Consider the following 20,649-nt stretch of genomic DNA (forward strand, 5'->3'; position numbering starts at 1 on the left):
GAAGAAGCAGCAAACAGGGGAGCCCAGAAACCACACAACACACACACAACACACACACACACAACACACACACACACACACACACACACACACACACACACACACACACACACACACACACACACACACACACACACACACACACAACACACACACACACACACACACACACACACACACACACACACACACACACACACAACACACACACACAACACACACACACACACACACACGTTACACCCCTCTTAGTCAGAAATCCTCATTCCTGTCCCAGAGTGAGGGTGCCAATTCCGATTATGTTTAGGGACCACAGTTTTCCTCAGTGGAACAAAACAGAAAAATATGAACACTTCCAGAAATGTGCTCATGAAACTCCCAGGGGAGCCCTGTAGGCTGAGAAGCCAAAGTGGGGGTGGGGGGTTTGGGGGTCAGGGTCGGGGGGGGAGTGGGGCTCCTGCTGTCCTATGCAACCAGCAGGTCTTCACACAATGCAAAGAATCATCCTTCAAGCCAGCACTGGGAGAAAGAGCTCCTGGAGGGTTGGAGACGCTCACCAGCAGAACAGGCTGTCTGGGTGGTGGGCGAAGGCTCTCCTCCTTTGTTGGATGTGCTGTAAACCTCCTCCCTCGCCCCCCCCCTTCAGGGGTTTCCTGCATGAGCAGAGAGTTGAGCTAGATGGCCTTGGGGCAACTCCCAAGGCCATGTCCCCCCCCCCCACAGCCCCACCCACTCTGTCCCTCTAGTTTCAGTCCATGGCAGTTGGGATCATCCTAGCACACCAGCAAACACCAGGGTCTCCTTTTCTGCAAATCTTTATTGGAGGAAACTAGAGGTAAAGATAAGCAATCCAGTAGACAATGTTGAAGAGCAGGAAGGCTGTGGGAAAGAAGACACGGGAGTAGGAGTCCAAGCGGGAAATGTGGATGCGGAGGTAGCCCTCCCGCCACGTCCCCCTCTGACAGTCCTCGATACAGCAGAAGAACCGCTCGCACGCCTTCCCTTCCAGGCACGTGGACGAGGAGGACATCCCCAGAGCCTCGCTCTCGTCGTCGTTGCCCACTTCAGGAGGCCAAAGCATCAGGCTGTTGATGTGAATGGTGGTGTAGGAGGGCACCAGTGGGGCATGGCTGGCTGGCTGGAGGTTGGCAGACGGCAAGTGAGGGAAGTCCCAAGGAAGGGAAGGCTTGCCCTGCCCTGCCCTGCCCTGCCCTGCCCTGCCCTGCCCTGCCCTGCCCTGCCCTGCCCTGCCCTGCCCTGCCCATGACTCCATGCTTGGCAAACGGTAGGCACAGGTCAGGGTGGAGGGAATCTCCCTTCCCCTCCCCTCCCCCTCCCCCTCCCCTCCCCCTCCCCTCCCCGATAACAGTTCTGCGGGTGCACACATTAAGGGCCAAACTAAGCACTAGAAACAATACATCGGTCCATCTCTGAGAAGCCAGACTTGCGAGAGGACCTTCCCTCTACCTCTTTCTCCCAAAGCAAGGGAGGGTCAAGAGGATTCCCAGAGGTGGGGTGGGGGGGCAGCTGGAAATGCCATGCCCCTCCTCCCAGGGGCTCCCCCACCAATCCCAGCTGCACCCTGACACCAGGTCGACACTGATTCTGGACCCAACGCCCCGACAGGACCACATGGAGCCTGTGGGACAGCGGCCTCCTTTCCTTTCCCACTCTCTTCCCTGGTTTGACCTCCAAGGTGGACCCGGGGTCTTTGCTCCTGAAACTCCAAGGGGAGCCCACCCACACGCCCGCCCACCCCACCCCCGCGAAGCTCCTGCTCACCAGCCTGGTCTTCCGGTGGCTGTGTTCTTCTGGCTTCTTGTTCCCAACCAGGTAGTTGAGGGTGGCGTACTCCATGAGGGCCGCAAAGACAAAGATGAAGCACACAGAGACAAACAGGTCCATCGCTGTGATGTAGGAGACCCTTGGCAGATGCTTCCGAGAGATTGTGCTCAGGGTGGTCATGGTGAGCACGGTGGTGATGCCTGGATGGGAGTGAGGGGGGGGAGAGGGGAATAGGTTTGGCCAACTGGGCTTCAGAGGCTGTTCCTCTGCTCCTGCTGGGTGTCTGGACCCCTCAGCACAGGCCTGGAGTGAAGCCACCGAAAGGGGGACAACTGGCAGGAGGGGCCACGCAGAGCGGCTTGTGAATGTGGAAGAACTTCCTGAGCACCACACATGCTCTTATGGGATGAGCAGCTTTCTTGCTTTAAAAGCCAAGAGGGGGTTTGCAGATGCTCTTGTGGGATTCACACAGGAAGCTGACCTGTGCTCCGGCAGCAGTGGCCGGGGTCAGCCAAGAAGGGGACCCCACCATTCAGCAAGCACTTGGGCCTTCACCCTTGGAGAAGCAGCCAGCTGATTTCTGAGGGGTGAAAAGAAGGTCCAGAGATCCTGTTGCCAGAAGCTGACTGCTGAGTGGGCTAGGGCTGCTGCTGGTGGTGGTGGTGGGGGTGGTGGCAGAGAGACCATGTGGGACAGTGCTGCTGATCTAGGTGCAATGCTGCTGTCAAGGTGGGAAGGCCACCTGAAGCCACTGGTTCCACCACAGCCCAAGAGCTGCCCTCAGCCATGGGCATTTTCCACTGGCCGTTCGATCCCCATGGGCTGCTCTGCCAGGGCTTTCTCCCTTCCACCAGCACAACAGGAGGGAGCCTTGCTTAAGTGCATCTCTCAGGGGCTGGGGGTCCATTGCTGGGGAAGGGGGAAGGACAGCCAGGCTCCCTCTTACCCAGAGATGTCCTGGCAGGCGTTGAGTCCCTCTTGATCCAGAAGGAGACCCAGGAGAGAACCACCGTGAGGATGCAGGGGATGTAGGTCTGGATGGCAAAGTAGCCCATTCTCCTGCTCAGGTCAAAGGACACCGTCATGACCATGTATTCTCCTGCAAAAGGCCAGAGAGAGGGTGGCTGGTCAGAGGCGCAGCTGGTCCCTCACGCCTCAGTCTGCTCCCACAGGCAGGTTGCAGAGGCTGAGAGGTTCAGCAGCACAGGCTGATGTTCGCAGTCACCCCGAGGGTCTCATGAGGGACACAGGGGGTGCCTCTTCTGCAAGGGGGCTTCTCAAAGGCAGCTGGGCACTTGGCCCACTTGCCACAGCCTTGGGCCAGCTCCTTTTCCTCCCTCGGCCCCTCAACTCCTTCATTTCCCAACTTCCAGGAAGCAGGTCACTGAGAGGGGCTCAAGGGCTGTGTAGAGACAGCCAGCCCTGCCCTCTGGGAGGAGGCGGCACAAAGGCCTGAGCAGAGCCCACCACCACCACCACCACCAGCACCACCAGCCGTCCAGCGCCATGCCCCGTCTTCTCAGCCCTAGGTGACCCAACCCTCTCCACAGGCATGCCAGCAACAGAAGGTGGCCAGAAGGGGGGCAGCAGAACTGCTTTGATGGGCGCAGGGGCAAGGACTCTGTCTGGGGCTGCTGAAAAGGGATGCCGGTGCATTGCTGGTGTATCCTTTCCGCCAGTTACTGCATTATGGTATCTCCATGCAAGTGACCTTTGTACATTCTCCAGGAAAGAAGCCATCTCTCCTACCCCTCCCCAGCCCTGGAACTGCCAGACTTGGAAGGCAGGCCCAGAGGGACATTCAAAAGAAGGACCTCTCTCCTTTCTGCCCCTTTACACTACTGGGAGCATCCCAGGTGAAAAAGCAGGCGCTATCGGTAGCCCGCTAATCCAGAGCTGAGTGGCAGGACCCCTTAGTGAGGACACCACCTCTGTGGGAGTGAGGTCCCCACCCAAAACCACATCAAGGACTTTGGGTGGACTGACATGAGAACCGGCCTTCTGAGGTGTCCCGAAGGCACCCTGGAGACACATGAAGCACAAGGTCACCAAAGGGATGCAAGCTCCTCCCTCCACAGTGAGACCCAGAGGGTGCCCTGGAGAAGCACCAAGAGAAGCAGAGCAGGAGGAGGAGGGTGGGGTGGCGGCTCCTGAAAGGAGAGGAATTGCCCACCTGGGGGGGGGCTAGCATAGGGGGTAAGCAGCACCCCTGCCTCTGCCAGACCCTCCGCCCCTCTGAGAGACCACCAGCCTGCTGCATGGCCTGCTCCTTCTTTCACGACCCACCCACATCCTCTGGAAGGATGCCTTACCAGCGCCAGTCCTGAGCACCTCGGAGGTGTTTCTCAGCCCCGTGAAGTCAAACTGATAAAGTCTCCAGGTGCGCTGGTCTGAGACTTCAATGGAGTATCTCCTCCAGCGGTAGACGATTTCCTCCTGTGTGTAGCCATCTGGAAGTAGGAGCACATGCCAGGGAGGAGATCAAGGCCCAGAAGCACCAAGAGAGCACCCTCACGGCTTCCCCCCCCCCCCGGCTCCTTCCTCCTCTTCATCACAGAAGCTTGGCTACTGGACCAAACTACGACTCGGCCTGCTTCGGAAATAGCCTCCAAAGTTATTTGCTGCCAAAACTCTGAGGGCACGGAGGATGAAGACCATGGTCAGTTAGGAAGGACCGCTACCGAGTACCCCCCCCTCAACCTGGCCACCTCCTTTGAAGGGGGAAAAAAAGGAAGAAGGAGGGCAAGGGGTGGGTGGGTCAGAACTCCTGGTCCCATGTGGCTTGGCACTGGACATGGGGTGTCTTTGCAAGACTCAGCCCAGTGGACGCCTCTACTCACGCTCTCACATCACACGAGCCCAAGAGGAAGAGCAGCTCCTTGGCCTCGCCATGCCTGCATTTTCTCAGTCGACACTGACAGCAATTGCATGCTTCAAGGAGGTCATTGGCTGGTTGGATAGCTCAGTGAGTTGGATATCTGGCTGCAGAGCCAGAGGTTGGGGGTTCAGTACCCCACGGAGTCTCTGGGAGGAAAGAGGGGCAAGGTGCACACTCTCAGAGCACCCCAGAAAAGAAGAATCAATAAAAGACTTCTGAGCCCTTTATGCCAAGGAAACCCTGGCCTGGGTGGCTTTAAGTCAAAAAATAACTGAATGACACACAGCAGGACTGATTGCCATTCCAAGGTGCCCTGGAGTCCTACAGGTGTTCTTCCTGTCCAGTAGCCTTAGAATGTCACCTGCCAGGCAGCCTCAGGGGCGCAAGGCCAGGAGGGCTCCTCGGAGCAGAGTCACCCTGGTGATTCCTGGGGAGGAGGTGGGAGGGGGGCAGTTGAGAGCACCCAACCCTTTCTGCTTTCCATCTGCAGCTGAAGCACTTTTCTCAGATAACCATAGATGAGAAACAACACACACACACACACACATCTTCTCCTTGAGATGGATGGGGGAAAGGGAGCGAGGAGGAGCGGCGGGGAAGGGAAGGCAGGCCGAGCCTTGCCTGGAGCAGACATGAGACTCGGGCGAGCTGCCTGTGTGGCTTCATCTGGCATCCCGGTTTTATTTGCAAAATGAAATGTCAAAACTATTTTGAAGCCGCTATCATGAGGCCTATATGATAGATCCTCCAGGGGAGGGGAGGGGAGGGGAGGGGAGACCTCACAGCATCGCCAAACTATGTTTACGATTAGTTGCCAAGTATGCATGACTCGTACTGTTAATTAGTGAAGATGAGCCTGGGTGGAAGCTGTGGAGGGGGGGCCCCAGCAGCCTCCGAAATCCACTCAGAGCCCCGCGGATTGCAGATTCCGGGCAGGGGGCAGAGGAAGCAGGCTTGGCCAGATCCCTTGTGGTGACATGAATGGGATGACAGGCCCCAGGCTGGGCGGCTGGTGGAGTCCGGCAATGAGCAGCCAAGCAAACAAATGGAAGGGAAGGAGGGAGGGGGGAGGGGGGGAGGGAGGGGAAGAGCAAGCAGGAGGGGGAAGGAGTGGGCCAGCATCCCAATAGAACAGACCAGTAGTGGTGGTCCTGGGGGGCTTCCTGGCCTCTTCTGAATCACTCCGTAGTCCTCTGAAGAGAGTGCTAGAAAAGTCCAAACAGCCACGCATGTGCATGTGTGCTCTGTGTGTGTGTGTATGTGTGTGTGTGTTCATCTTCACTTCTTCAAAGAAAAAACCTCAGCAAGTAGCTATTGGAGGAGCTGCTCTCTCTCTCACACCATGATGTTCCTTGCTCCCACCAGCCATGTCAATGGCTGAGGAATGTCTAAGCAGGGTCTGCAGAGGGAGTCAGTCCAAAGAGACCACCGGTGGCCTTATTCGGCCCTCCCCTGGTTAGCACCTCGGCCCTCTCCAGCCTCTCTGGCTGCCCCTGATCCCCTTTCGCCTCCAACAACCCAAGTTTCAAGGCCCCAGTCAAACGGATGCAAGTGCCAGGATGATCAAAGCCAGGGGTGGGGTAGGGGTTGTTCAGCCCCACAGCCCAGCCATGGCATCTGTGGAGCCAGTACTCACAGCTCGAGAAGACGAGAGGGCAGGAATGTGTATCCATTGGGAAGTTCTGCAGCTGGAGCAGACACTCGGCCTCAATGGTCAACCTGGAAGAGGAACGGAGGGAGGCATGAGGGCGTCTTGGGCATGAGCTGGACCCATGACCAGGCCACCCGACTCAGTGGCTTAGCCAGAGCAACACCTTGTCCATCTCTCGAATGAGGTTTGACACAAGCACTCACGCACACATGCACAGGAACACACATGGCTGGGAGGCCGCTGAGGCCCACTCCCAAAGCCATGCCGCCCCTTCCTGGCATGTTCCAGATGCCTGGCTTCTCCCACCTCCCTTCCCCCTTTTTGATCCCCAAATCCCAAGGAGTACCCAGGGCCGGCAGGAATGTTGGCCTGTGGGCAGGAACCCATCGGGCACACTCCAATAAGCAGGGGGGGGGCAGCCCATGTGGGATGTTCCACCCCCACCCCCTTCCCGAATACACTCTGCTTCCTCTTGCTCCCAGCCCCTGCCCCCACGCCTCCGGCGAGTGCTTTGTCTCTGCCTGTTGGATGACTGCCTAGAATCACCTGAGCGTGTAGAGCACCTTCCCGTCATTCCAGATCCGGAGGAGCTGGTTGGGGGTGGTGATCCAGTGGGAGTCGGCCCGCTTCGAGTTCCTGAAGAAAGTGTCTGGGATCCAGACCCGGCTCACCATGTTCGTGTTGAGAGTCAGAGCTTTGAGGGTGCTGTTGAAGCGAAGGCGCCGGTCGTACCACGTCTGGGCAAAGAAGATGTCAATGGTGTACTCCTGCAAGAGGCGCAGAGGAGAGACAGGGGCTGACACGGTCTCCAAGACCGACCCTTCCTGGCAGACCTGCCAGCCTTTGGCTGACCTCTCTTGCCAAGGCTTGGACGAAGGGCGGGCAGTGGCACCATGCATGCGCCCCTTTCCCTTTCCAGTCCCAGTGTCTCAGCTTGATGGTCATCTCCAGGGACCGGATCCAGAAGAGAGGAAATCGCCTGAGGCCAAGTCAGCCTGCAGATCCATAGCCCTTGCCTACTGGGGTGGGTCAACAGTTGTGTGGCCCTCCAGGGCTTCCAGAAGGGCGCCGTCCAGCCCTGCTGGGTCCAAATCCAGGATTTCCTGGGGGTGGGAGCAAAACCAGCCTTTCCCTCTGGACTCCTTGGTAGCTCTTATGGATCCTTCAAAGCCCCTCTTAAATGCAATTCAAAATGTTTTTAAATTGTGGTTTTAATATGGATAAATATTGTTTTTAGCACAGTTTCTATAGTATTCTAAGACAGACAGACAGACAGACAGACAGACAGACAGACAGACAGACAGAGAGAGAGAGAGAGAGAGAGAGAGAGAGATCGATCGATCGATCGATCGATCGATCGATCGATCAATGGATCGATCGATCGATCAATGGATCGATCGATCGATGGAGGGAGAGTGAAAGTGGGGCATTTGCCCCACAAGCACCAGCCAGCAGTTTGGTGCTTCCAACACTTTGTGGACAGAGCACATGTTTCTAGGGCAACACATTTATATTCAAGAAGCACATTTACTGATGACGGAAACAGTTGTATTTGACTGTTTCACTGGCATGTTATATTCTACTGGTAGCTGTTTTCATTTAATGAAAAGGCAGGATACAAATTAAAGAGAGAAAGAATATGCAGGCACATTCAGACACAATTTCCACATCATTACAAACGGGCCCCCACCCCGCCCCAGGGAGTTTGCACAGGATTGTAGCCTTAGGCAAAGAGAGCCGGAGACCCAATACGCTGTCAGGCACATGCCTCTTTTAAATCAGGGGACAGATTTTTCTGAACTGCTTGCCAGCTCTGTTGAAAAATATCTGCTTCCCAGAGGGGGTGGAGGTGGGGTGGGGTGGCGGAGGGCATCAAGCAGTCCACCCCAAAAGCTCCCCCGCCCCTGCTTTTGGCTGCCAGAAGGGAGCCTGTGCTGTCACAACAGAGGAAGTGGGGGCTGCAGAAAGCCCTCAAGGAGCCCCACCACCGCAAGGGGGCCATGACTTGCTCTGTCCGTCTCAGAAGGGGCAGCTTCTGAGACACACGGATAGGAGGAGGGGAGGCTGACCTGCCGGGCTGGGATCGGAGAAAGACGGGTGTGAGGAAGACAGAAACAGACCCACTGATTCCAGACTGAGGGAGGAAGGAACAGGGAGGCGGGCGGAGAGAAGGTTTGTTTGTTTGCTCATTTGCATTCAGTTACATTCGACATTCGAAAATGTCTAGTTTATGAAAGATTAGACATTTTGTCAACGAACAAAAGTTTTTAACCTTGCCTTCCAACTGAACTGTCATTGCCTGGGATCTGTCCCAAATAGGGTGTTTGTGGGTAGGAGTGACTGGGGGGGGGGGGGTGTGGAGGGGGAGAGAGAGGAGAGAGGGAGAGCATACACCTTGGCTTAGAAGAAGAGAAATCTTGGCTTGGTCTCCAAATAGCAGCTTAGGTAATTGCTCCAACAAGCTGCACACAGCCCCACATGGGTTGTTCTGATTTATTTAAATGACTGACTCCCTGCCTTTGGAATCCTGTCAGACACCTCACAACTCCAAGGGCAAGGCAAATGCAGCCCCGACTTAAAATGAGTCTGCCATGCAAAGTCAACCAAGGCCCCTGACCTCTGGGGCAGAATAATTCAGATGTGCCAGCTGGGAGGTGCTCTAACCATAAAGAGAGGAAAGGCGGCTTCTGGGGCATCCAGATGAGAACAAAACCACCTTTCCTCCCTCAGAATAAAAGGGAGCCATGTATTTATTACAAAATGCAAAAACAAGAGTAGGCAATACCTTTGCAGACCACTAAAAAAATCATCACACAATCTGCGAGCTTTCATGAATCAGGACCACTTCGTCAGGCAAGTACCAATGAAGAAGCTCTATGAGCAGAACAGTACTGGAGACTGGACAGTCCCATTGCCATGGCTGCTGCCAGGTAGCAGAAGGTACCCTGTGTTTGCCATGTGAAAGCACCGGTCTTGTGGGAAGGGGCTGCAATGGTAGTTCTCCTCCTGCTACCATTGAGGGTAGGGGTCAGTTTTGTCAGAAGATTTGTCTGGACTAGAAGCATCACCTCTTTGCCCCTATTTGTCAAGAAACATTCCAGAGGGGCACCTGGAAGGAGTGCAGTTTGTGTCTGTCCTTTGGTTTCTCCTGCAATGAGCAAAATTGGCTACTCTCAAATCACTTCTAAAGGTGGGCCAGTAGTGGTGGGGACTCCCAAGAGCTCCACTGAAGAGGGACCCACAGTGCCTCCAGAAGTGAGCCAACCTGAGGCCTTTCTGGACAAGCCCAAGCTTCTGTGTTAGCATTTATCCACTGCCCTGGAGGCACACAGCCAAAGGAAGGGTCAGGCTAGAAGCAAGGCCTGTGCATTTTTTGTTATCCAGATGGGTAAAACCTCTCCAAAATGGCACAGCTGCAGATTCTGTCTGTGAGTTGACTACAGCCGTTAGCCAAACTCAACCAGAAGTTAACCGTGAAAAGTTTCAATCTCTCCAGATGTCAGAAGGTGAGCAGGGTCTGCTCTGGCTAATAACGTGGACAGGCAATCATCTGGTAATCCCACGGATCTCTGCCAAAGATCTGCCATCCTGCCACCTGGACCACAGGGGAGGGTTTTTGGAGAGGGCTAGGAAGCAGCCCTGCCTGTGAACGCTCCCAGAGTCCCTGCTGCCTATCAGAGCTGGCCACTCTGGGTAAGATGGGGCAAGAGCTGGGCTCAGTAGCAAGCAGCTGCCCAGTTCCCTAAGCCCTGAGCTGCAAACACAGATGGAGGTTGGAGGAAGCTGGTGGGGCTTGGGACCAGAGAGGGAGGCATGGTAGGAAAACATCCACACAGAAGGGGAGGGGAGCAGCAGAATGGGACAAACAAGGTGCATTGCAGGCGGTTGAAGGGAAGGTGGCCAAGGAGCAGACATGGGGAAACTTCCTTGGACCAGGTGTTAGGAAAGGTCCGATTCCCATGGCAGTGCCCATGCCAGCTGGCAAACAGTGGCAGCTGCTGTCTGAAAGAGTGCCCCTTCTGAGCATTGCCAAGGAAGAAATGAGGCCGTAGCAGAAGCCACCAAGTGGGGAGAGGGTTTGGTAGACCCTTCCCCCTTCGGACGCCCTCCCCTCTCTAGGTGCAGAACCCCTTGCTCCCCTGTGGCCTTTCCCCATCCTGCCCACAGAGGTCATCAAGACTCACCATGTGGATCACAGAGACGGGACCGATGCTGTTGACGTAGATGTCGACGTCAATAAAAGTCGGCTTGACTGGAAGAGAGACCCAAAAAAAGAGGGATCAACAAGGGGGTGAAGCAATAACAGGAGACACTTTGGATGGGCTACTCTGATGGAGGGAAACTCTGCACCTCATTTTTTTTTCCTGTACATACCGTACCTGTGCCCACAGCAACTTATGAGATCTAAAACAATCTGACTACACGGTCTAATAAAACTGAGTGGAAAATAAGCACAAACTGAGAGCAGCAGCAGAAGCACAACTGTTTTAAAAAGCCAAATGCCTGAGGTTTGGTTGTTTTTCTTTAGAAAGGCCACCTGTGGGAAGAAAGCAGCCTTCCTTCAAAGTGGCCACGGAAGGGGCTCAGTGAACCTTTCCCGTTCCAAGGAGCAGGGCCGCCTCTCTTTCTCTCCTGCCCAACAGATGTTCTCCTCGTCATCCTTCTTCTTTTACAAAGGCTTTGGGAGCAATTCCCACCTCCACCCCCCTCTCCACCAGGTCTCTGAGCCCTCCTCACCCAAAAGTAGCCCCTGCTCCTGCTGCTCTTGGTTTACAACAGGAGTGCAACCAACTTTGCCGAGTCTGCCCAAGCCAGAGTGCAATCTGTGCGTCTCCCTCACGGGGACTCCTTGCCTCTGGGCAGCCCTACCAGCAGCCCCCCCTCCCCTCGCGCAACCTCAAAAGGCGGAAAGCACTTACTGCCGATGTCTGGCCTCAGCTTGTTGTCATAGTTCCGGAGCAGAGAGTTGAGGATCTGCGTGGCATCCGTTTCCTGGGCTCTGGGGGTCAGGACCCATGTTTTGTTGGTGCTGAGGTAATCATAGTCATATTCCTCCACACTCTCAGCCCTGCAGAAAAATGGGGGGGGGGGGGACCTAAGAAGACTGGCAGAGCCATTCATCCCATTGCATGCCTGATTTTTCTACCAGGAGTTGCCTGTTTAAGGATTACTATTTAGAAATTCCTGCATACTATTTGTAATTCTTCCACTCCTACCAGCCCCAACCTCTCTATTTTTACTCCCCTTGCCTGCTAAGCAACAAGGGTTAGTCTGTTCAACCTACACTGGGAGGTCCTTGCCATCCTCTGAAGACCTCTTGGCTGTTTTTAACAACCACCATTAAGATTCTCATCTGTTATGTTCAAGGACTGTTAATGAGCCACAATGAGCACTGACAAAACTGCCACCATTCTGGACCTTCTGAATTTCTTTTATTCTGCCCTGTGTGCATACGAGCCAAATGCCTGAGGTTTGGTTGTATAAAGGTCTGTCTACTGAGGAGATCATGAGAAGACAAGACTTGCTTGAAAAGACAATAATGCTGGGAAAAGTTGGAAGCAACAAGAAAACAGACAGACCAACTATGAAATGGATCGAGATTGAATCCATAAAGGAAACCACAGCCAGTTTGCAGGACCTGATTGGGACTGTTCTAGACAGAACCTTTTGGAGGATATTAATTCAACACAAGTCAGAAGTGACTGACGGCACATAACAATACCCCCTGAGGTTACACTCCATGTATTGAAAGACAAAGACAACAGTCAGCGTCGTTTCTGCCCAATAAAACCTGCTTGCCTTTAAGGAGCCAAGACTCCGGCCTAGATTTGCTGCAACAGAAGACAGACTAGCAAGGCTAGCAGGCAGAGAGACTGTAGCTCGGGATGGGGTAGGGAGTGGCAAAGCCCTGCAGGGAGAAAATCCCTAGAAGGGTCAGTCCCTAGAAGCATTTGCAGCCAAAGGGAGGCACCGCGGGTGATGAGGGATGGGCACTCTATGCCTGGAGCAACCCAGGAAAATGGTGGCCAGCCAAAGCACAGCATCCCCCTGACCAAACTGTATGTGGGGATCAAGCAAAGGAAGGGGGCTTCATTGTCTGTCACTAAACCTTGGTTCACTCATTCACAGGAATGACTGCTCTGACATTTTCTCCATTTTTGGTAAGCAATGTATGTCTAGCCATTCCTGCACAACTGGGAAACAGTGGCTTTAGAAAGCTCCCATTGCCTTGCTCATCAGTTGATGAGGAACATTTATACTTAAGTTATATTTGCTGTTGGAAAAAGCACCACACCCGTCATGCAGCGCTTAGCATCACATGTCCTGTTGCACAACCTCACATGTGTTTCATTCTGCATAAAACCCTTATATCATCCATGAAGCACTGATGCCACACCATGTTGCCATCTATACACAAATGATAAAATGTATTTGAGCTTCCAGATGTTTTGGCCGCATAGAGCTAAAGGTTCAAAGTCGTTTTAGGGCATCAGATGCCAGCCAAAAACAAACTGATGCTCTGATGCCAACTTTGTCTTCCAACCCGCCTTCCTTTCCTCCTCCTCCTTTTTTCTTAAAAGGTAAAAAGGACCCAAACAGGCAGTGGAGGAAGAATGCTAAGACAACTCCAAAATTCAGGTCCTGCATTATATTATATTCCATAATAATTAATAACTGCATACCGTCAAGTAAAATCTGACTTTTGGCGACCCCTTCCAGGGTTTTCCATGTAGAGAATACACAGAAGTGGTTTCCCATTCCCTTCTTCTGCAGGCCACCCAAGGCCACACAGGATGGCTCTCCTCGCACGAGACCCAGTAGGAAATCCAACTGTCAACCCCTGGCTCAGCAGCTGGAGACCTGTCCCACTGACTTATCCAGCCAGCTTACATTACAGAAACGGATGTAAATCCAACAGGAAAAGGATGCCGCCATACAGAGGCTCACCTCACATCAATGGTCCTTCCAGGTCCCAAGCAGGAAACCTGAGCTCTTTTCCCAGCCGTGCCACTGGTTAACTGCAAGGGGTGAGCTCCGCTCTAAGATGGGCTCTGACCCCACCCCCAAGACCACCACCCCATGCCATGCAGCATCAGAGGAAAGCAATCTGGATGGGCATCCCTGGCTTGCCCTCACATGTGAGTGTTGCATTACCAGCCTGCTTCTCGGTTCAGGTGCAACACGAGGCTCGTGAGCTCCCTTCTCAACTGCCACTTCTTCCAGCAGCAAGCATCGGAAACACTTTCCTTTCCCAGGTGAAATACGTGCCATCTAGACTCCAGCAGGCATCAAGCAATTAGAGAGGTGGAGAGCCAAGCCTCCCGGCTGTTAATGGAAATGCCACATGCAGGAAACATTTCGCAATCAAGAGCCAAGTAAACTGGAACTGAGGTTGCTTTGAGCCAGAGCAATTCAATCTGGCAATTTGTGAAAGGGGCAACTCAGCTTTCCTGAGACTCAGAGAGAATCCAGTGAAAGAGAGATGTGTGTTTGATGCATGCAAAACCTGCTGGTCAAAACAGCCACCTCTTCTGACCAAGCCACGTGTGGGAATGCAGCAAACAAGGGAAGAGGCTTGGTAGTAGTTTTGTGGCCAGTCTGTGCATTTGTGTTTGTAGAGAGGAGGTACATGTGACAGCCGGTGAGGAGGAAGGAGAGCTAAGGGACACATCAGCCACAGTAATGATCAGATCCAGGGTGGACAGATGGACTCTGACATCCCCTCCTTGGGCAAGGCTTGACATTATCCCAAGAGCATGCCATGTCAGCAGGCCTTAATTGCATTTTGGCTCAAGAAAGGGCACAGAGCCCTTGGTTCCTAATTGCAGCATCTCAGCAGACGCAGCAGACACATCCAACCAGCCAGTCCCTCCTGCCTTTGAACAGTGGTGCTCTTCTAGTGCGGCCACTGTGAGTGAGGGCAGGGCTTCTGTCAATTTGGCAGCTTAAGGCAACCTGCAGACTTCAACTTACAAATACCGACTTGGCTTCTTGGCCAGTTATTATTCATGGTTGCCAAATGGAGCTCCGTTGAGCTCTCTGTGGTTGGTGAGGGACCTGGCAGTCGGGGAGCATCGTCTCCCATATTTCCAAGGTTAATTTATTTATTTATTTGATTTGTAACCCACCCATCTGGTCTATAAGACCACTCTAAGGAAAGGGTTAGTACATTTCAGGCACACCAGAAATATTTGATGGTGCTGATGATGACGCAAAGACAAAAGGCTTGGTACAGCATCTCTTCCATCTATCCCAGGAGGTTGAACTTCAGAAGAAATGGGGAAGATCAAAAGGATGTGAGAACTGATTGACAAAGCTATAGAGGATGGAGAGAAGAAAGACAGAAGGGAAGAAGGGACTGTCTCAAAACAGTCACCCATGGAAAGGGCCCATGAAGCAGCCTGCACAAAGGAGACTCTGTCCCACAAGGAGCAGGCTAACAAAACGAGTAACAGGCAGCATCACGTCTCTTGGATGACAACCCACCTTCCCTGCTGCACCATACAAACCTTGAAGGGGCTTTCAGTTTGTGTGGCATTTTTGCAGCAGACGAGAAACAGGGCAAAGGAAGTTTCCTTGTTACTCTCTGCCCAGATGCGCTGCCCAGAGACATGGACAGAGTCCTCCTTTCATGTGACAGACTTATCAGCAAAAGGCAGGCAGCCCACCTGGAAGGACCAGGCCTTAGCCAGCATCAAGGCAACGCCTCCCTCCCTCCCTCCTCCCTCCCTCCCTCAGGCTGCTGGGCTTTCCAGAGGCATTCTGCTGGCTTACAAGGGGCCACAGAGCTTTGGGCGATGTGGGTCTTGCCTCAGAAAGGCAATTCATATTTTCCAGCTGGCCCCTCTCGCTTCCTTCTGCCTGTTCCCTGAAGTGTTCCCTTCACTGCAAGCTGCCCAGCCCTGATCTGCACGCTACCTCGGAGAGAGAACCAGAAGCTATAATCAATAGGACAAACAGCCTGACGATTCTGGTGCAAGCAGCAGTGGGTTGTCTGCCACAGTCCTTCCAGAGAGAGTCTGGCATGATGGGGCAGCAGCAGGGGGAGGCTTCCTTAACTGGCAAATGCCTTTCCCACCAACAGTCAAGATAATCTTGATTCCAGTTCTGAAAGTTTTTTCAAAGAATGACTGGTTTGGGGTCTTAGTTCCTGGGGAGAATGCCTTCCACCTTCATTCCTTTCATTTGACCAGGAAGTGCTCTGGAATTCAGTCAGAGTGGCCTCTTCATCAATGATGCATTTGCCTGAGAGTATCCTCAGTAGCCATCCCCTCCCTTCCCTTCTTCTTTCCACCAGGTGTATTGGAAAGTCCAGCATGGCCATGTCTGCTGGCCTGCCCCTTCTTGCCAAGAGCATCAGGGAGAGTCAAAATGGAAGGAGAGATTCTGAACAGTCGCTCTGCATCACAGCAGCCTCTCTAAGGGGACCCCAGTCTTGTAACAAAGATTCCGGAATCAACTTAGGGGCAAACCCTGATGGACATACAGCTCCACACCCCCAGAGTGGCTGCAGAATGGAATTTGTGCAGAGATTCCCATTTTTTTCCCTCCTTCCCTCCCTCCTTCCTTCCCTCCCTCTGCTTCTGCACAGCTTCTGTCTCAAGCAATGGGGCCTTTTAAATCTGCATGCATTCAGGGGACTTAACATATGCAAATACTGCTGGCTGATGGAGTGGAGGGGATGAACAGGAGTGTGTGCACATGTGCCCGTCTGCCAGATCTCAGCCCCATAAAGCCCCACAGGCTTGGCCCTGAGCAGCGGTTGTCTTCCAGATCCTCTGAATAGGGAGGTGGAGGGTGGAGGGGCTGGGGGGGGGACAGAGTCTTCCTAGCAGCATTTAAGGGACAATTTCATGGGCCTCAAGTCCTCTCATTCTGTCAATTAAATCCATCTAGTCAAATATTTCTTCCCCAGAGTGCTGAGGGAAACGATCCCCTGAAAGCTTGTTCTTTTCTTAATTCACCTACCCAGACCCACACCGAACCCACCCAACACACACACACACACACACACACACACACACACACACACACACACACACACACACACACACACACACACACACACACACACACACACACACCTTGTCTTTGGGTATTCATCTCCACCACACCATGCCCAGTGGACATAAAAAGTCCCACTGGAGAGAGCAGCAGCAGCAGCAGCACAGATGGCCTTCCATGAGATGACTCCCACCAGGAGAGCACCCTGGCAAGGGAATGCCCGGTGGCGCTCTCTCAGACCCTGGCTCCGGAACCTGTTGCCTAGCCCAGGGGTGCCAAGCTGAGCTCCAGCACGGCAAGGGTCTCACCTGGAGGAGTTCTGTAAACATGCTTGCGGCCATAACCGCAACTGGAAAATGCCTATTAGGGATCCTGGCTTTTGAGCCAAAGAGCAAGGGATCCGAACACATGATCCCTTTGCCTCTGCTGTCAACTGCTCCCTCTCACCTCCATCCCATTCCAGAAGCCTCTGCAAACCGTCCTGAAAGACCCTAAGGACACCTTGCCCAGGGCTCATCCTAACAACCCCTCACTCTGGGCTCCACTCTGTACCTCTGCCCACTGGGCAAGCTGTTGCTCTCCTCAAGCAGGGCTGCTATAGGCAGCAAGGCATGTGACACTGACCCCCTTGCTCAGCTGCTTGCCTGGTCCACAGGTGGCTCTTCCCTAAGTGGCATCTCCCACCCGTTGCACAGCAGCCTTTCCCTCCTCCTGCCAAGAAACACCCAGTCAGGGAGGAAGCCAAGGCTGGAGAGGGGAAGGGGAGGTAGCTGGGCAATCTTTAGGGCTAGAGACAGAGAGACCACATGTGTGGCTTGCCTTTCTCCTGCAAGAGTCGCTGGCTTCCACAGACACCTGGTTACAAGCCAAGGTGCTGGTTCTGATCGCCGAAGCTGCACATCAGAACATCAGACTTTTCGCTCTCATTGCCATCTCTAAGATCAGTTGAGTCACCTCAGTCACACACACACACACACACACACACACACACACACACAGAGAGAGAGAGAGAGAGAGAGAGAGACAGAGACAGAGACAGAGACAGAGACAGAGACAGAGACAGAGACAGAGACAGAGACAGAGACAGACAGACAGACAGACAGACAGACAGACAGACAGACAGACAGACAGAATGGAAAGCCTCCTTCAGCAGGGCAAACAGACAGGCTGCAAAGCTCCCTTCTTCCCATTCAGCATGTTCAAGCAGCATCCAGAACAAGCCTGGGAAAGGAAGAGTGTCAAGAGCAGTGCTGTATAAGACAAGACATGCCTATGTATTTCTGTGTGAAACTCCCATTTTAGAACAGCTCCAAATCAGAAATGGGCCATACCTTTATTGCCCCCTGAACTATCATCAGGGAGGCAAGGTTTTGAGTCCTTTAGAACTCTTCACCAGTCCGGCCATTGCCAGACCCCTGAATGGAAGAGAACGAGAAAATCTCCCAACCCATCTTGGCTGTACTGTATGTTGAAGGATCTGGTGGGGAAATTCGAAGATGGAGTATACAAACCTGAAGAAGCATGGGGTGGGTGGGAGGTGGGATCAAGTTTCACCTGAGGGGGTGCAGGATCATGGGCCTTACTTTGTCTTTGTTGATGGGCAACGTTTTTATGATTCTTTTCATCCTGCAAGAAAGGTATGGTCCAAGGCTGATTCTGAGTTTTGCTCATGGATAACCTGGTTCTCTCTCTCTCTCTCTCTCTCTCTCTCTCTCTCTCTCTGACTTTCTTTGTTTCAGAAAAGTCTTACTTGCTCTGCTGATCCATCAGCCAGAGAGACCAAGGTGCAGGGAGTGGTGGTGAGGAGGAGAATCTGGACCTGATGGTGCTCTCTTGTACCGGGGGAGCAGGTCCGTTAGGTTGCATTAGAGCAGCAAGGAGTAGCCCGGGAGAACTCCCAGGGCAGGAGGAGCTGTAGAGGAGCCCATTCCAAGACTGAAATGCAACTGGATCAGTGGAGACCAGAGAAGCGCAAGGCCCCAGGAGAAGGCACGGCACCTCTCTCCCGAGGTAGCCACCCTATCTAGCCCAGGAGCAGCGGTTTCTCTCGGCTAAGCTGAGAGTTAAAGCCGAGGAAGGAGACGCGAGGTGGCTCAGCAACCGGTTTCCTCGGAAGGCGCCTCCTGCTTCCCCCGCTGGTCCTCTCGGATTCGCCCTTGTTCCATTTCACAGGAAGGCGCATCCAAAGGGCACGTCCGCTTCCCAGCCTCCTCCACCCTCGGAGACACTGAGCCCAGTCCTCTCTGCGCTCAGAGGCGTGGGGGGGGGGGGAGAAGCGCGGCTCCAGCAGGCCGGGATCGGCAGGAGCGGGGGATACGGCGTGACAAGAGGGACTCGGGGGCAGGAGCCCGAGTCCGGCAGGTGGGAGCCGCGGCCGCAATGCTCACCTGTTCTGGAAGGCCGCCGGAGCGACGATCAGGCACACCAGGAGAACTTTCCCACACATTCTAAGCGCGCCGCCGCTGGAGGGCCCGCTGGCGTCCCGGGAGCCTCTCCACGCGCGGGGAGGCAAAAGGAGCGGCTGACTTCGCGCTGGGCGTCGAGGGCAGGCAGGCGGGCTCCCTCGCCAAGAGGGGAGGCCACCGAGGCGCGGCCCCGTCCCCGTCCCCGTCCTTGTCCTCTGCTGTCGCCTCCTCTGGAGCGCAGCGCATCCACCCAACCGGGAGAGGATCTCCGGCGATTGGGCAGAGGCGCGGCGCGGCCAGGCGACGGGGAGGGCACCGGCCGAAGCGAGGAGGAAGACACTTGTGGCTGCCGGCAGCGGAGGAGGAGGAGGAGGAGGAGGACCCGCCCGGCCTAGAAGTGCCCGCGAAGGGGCGGAAGCTCAGCCCCGCCGAGCAACCGCTGCTTGCTGCGCGGGAGCCGGCCAAGCGCCCCGGGACCAGGGGTTCGCGGAAGCCGGGAGACAGCGCCGTCGGGCGAGGAGTCCGGGTTCCGGTCTCTGCTCGCCTCCCAGCCGGGCTGCCTGCACTCCTTCCCGCGCCTTCTCGCCCGCCTCCGGGGAAGGAACTGGCCCAAGTTGGGCCCGGCAGGCGTGCCCTCCCCGCCCGTCCGCGCGCCGCGCTCCTCTTCGCCCGGGCGGCCGCCGAGTGTGCGGGAGACGCAGCCGGGCCGGCGGGCCGCTCAGGCGGCAGCCAGGTCCTAACGCCGCGGCGCTTCCTCGACGTCTGCTCGGGCCAGGCTGCGCGGGAGTTGCGCCGGCGCTGGTGCCCGGAGCTGTGGAAGCGAGAACAGCCCGAATCGGGCCGGCGATCGCTGAAGGGGCCGGGAAGCGGCTGTTGGGGGTGGCCCCGGCCGTCGAGGCAGAGGCGGGGGAAGGGCCTCGGCTTGGCCGCCGGGGGGGTGCCTGGCCCTGGCTTTTTGATCGCCCAGGTGGCTGCCTTCGGATAGAGGGAAGGTGCTCATGTTGGGTGTTGGCGCGGTGGCAGAACCAGGTGGGCGTCAGTGCCCGACGGGTGGGCCCCAGTGCAGACCCACAAAAGTCAATTTGAAGCAGTGAAAACGAAGAAGGGTTCCTTTCTATTGGGACGGTTACACTTCAGGCAGAACTGCGGGAACCCTCCTTCGAACTCAAAGGAAGATGTGTGTGTAGGGGGGGCACATTGTTCTGAAGTAGACAGGAAGCGGTCCTGCTCCTTACAGAAGAACAAGAAGTCAAAGCCTGAGAAGGTGAGAGCAGTTCCCCCAGAGCATCTTTCCTGGGACGGGTGGGAGGGGACAGAGAGAGAGGGGGGAAGGTAGACCTTCCGGACCTCTGCTCCCAAACCCCTCCTGGCCTTTTGGGACAAAGCGGTGCAGAGAGAGAGAGAGAGAACGCTCAGAGGACTCCAAGTCCACATGCTCACAATGTTTTCTGCACAAAACATGACTCCGGAAAGTTTCTTTTCTGGATTGCAGCTCCGAGAACCTACTGGCCCTCCTGGCCAAAGGGTTCAGGGAGTTCACCGTCTGAAAGAAGGAACTTTCCTGAGGTCTGCCACAACATGTTCCCATTAAGCCAACTCTGCTAAACACAAATACAGAATATTTTCTTCCTCCTTTCCTGAGGGGATTTGTTAAGGAAGTATATTCCAGGTGAGAAAGCTTTCCAAAGTTGTGTGTCGGGAAAAACAGAACAAAATCATGAGGTTTTAGCTCTCACAAAAGCATTCTCTGGACTCACAAAAGCTCCTCCAACAGTGTTGCTTCTCCCTGTCCCCTTCTGACTCCCGCTTCTTCTACGATGGTGGTGGAAGCCGCAGGGTGAGGGAACCCTGGAAGGTTAACAGGATGTGACAGGAAGGAGGCTTGGGAGTGCAGCTGAGTAGGCCTGCCTGCCTCGATCACACTT

The 20,649-nt window shown here is 54.7% G+C and overlaps 1 protein-coding gene across 2 annotated transcripts; it reads right to left on the reverse strand.

Annotated features, from left to right (window-relative positions):
- Positions 1 to 799: 799 nt before the first annotated feature.
- LOC110080132 (gamma-aminobutyric acid receptor subunit gamma-4) lies at positions 800 to 18,838 on the reverse strand. 2 transcript variants are annotated; one of them, XM_072981140.2, is made up of 9 exons: positions 18,707 to 18,838; positions 11,234 to 11,382; positions 10,499 to 10,566; positions 6,861 to 7,081; positions 6,300 to 6,382; positions 4,098 to 4,235; positions 2,732 to 2,884; positions 1,783 to 1,985; positions 800 to 1,085 (listed from the first exon to the last, which is right to left on the reverse strand). In XM_072981140.2, exons 1-9 carry the CDS (start codon positions 18,763 to 18,765, stop codon positions 1,065 to 1,067), a joined length of 1,095 nt encoding a protein of 364 aa, XP_072837241.2. In that variant the 5' UTR covers positions 18,766 to 18,838; the 3' UTR covers positions 800 to 1,064. The 2 variants fall into 2 exon arrangements, with proteins under 2 accessions (XP_072837241.2, XP_020651458.3); XM_020795799.3 differs by having other exon boundaries at positions 800 to 1,138.
- Positions 18,839 to 20,649: the final 1,811 nt, after the last annotated feature.

This window comes from Pogona vitticeps, chromosome 11 (genome assembly GCF_051106095.1).
Source record: "Pogona vitticeps strain Pit_001003342236 chromosome 11, PviZW2.1, whole genome shotgun sequence".
NCBI classification, from domain to species: Eukaryota; Metazoa; Chordata; class Lepidosauria; order Squamata; family Agamidae; genus Pogona; species Pogona vitticeps.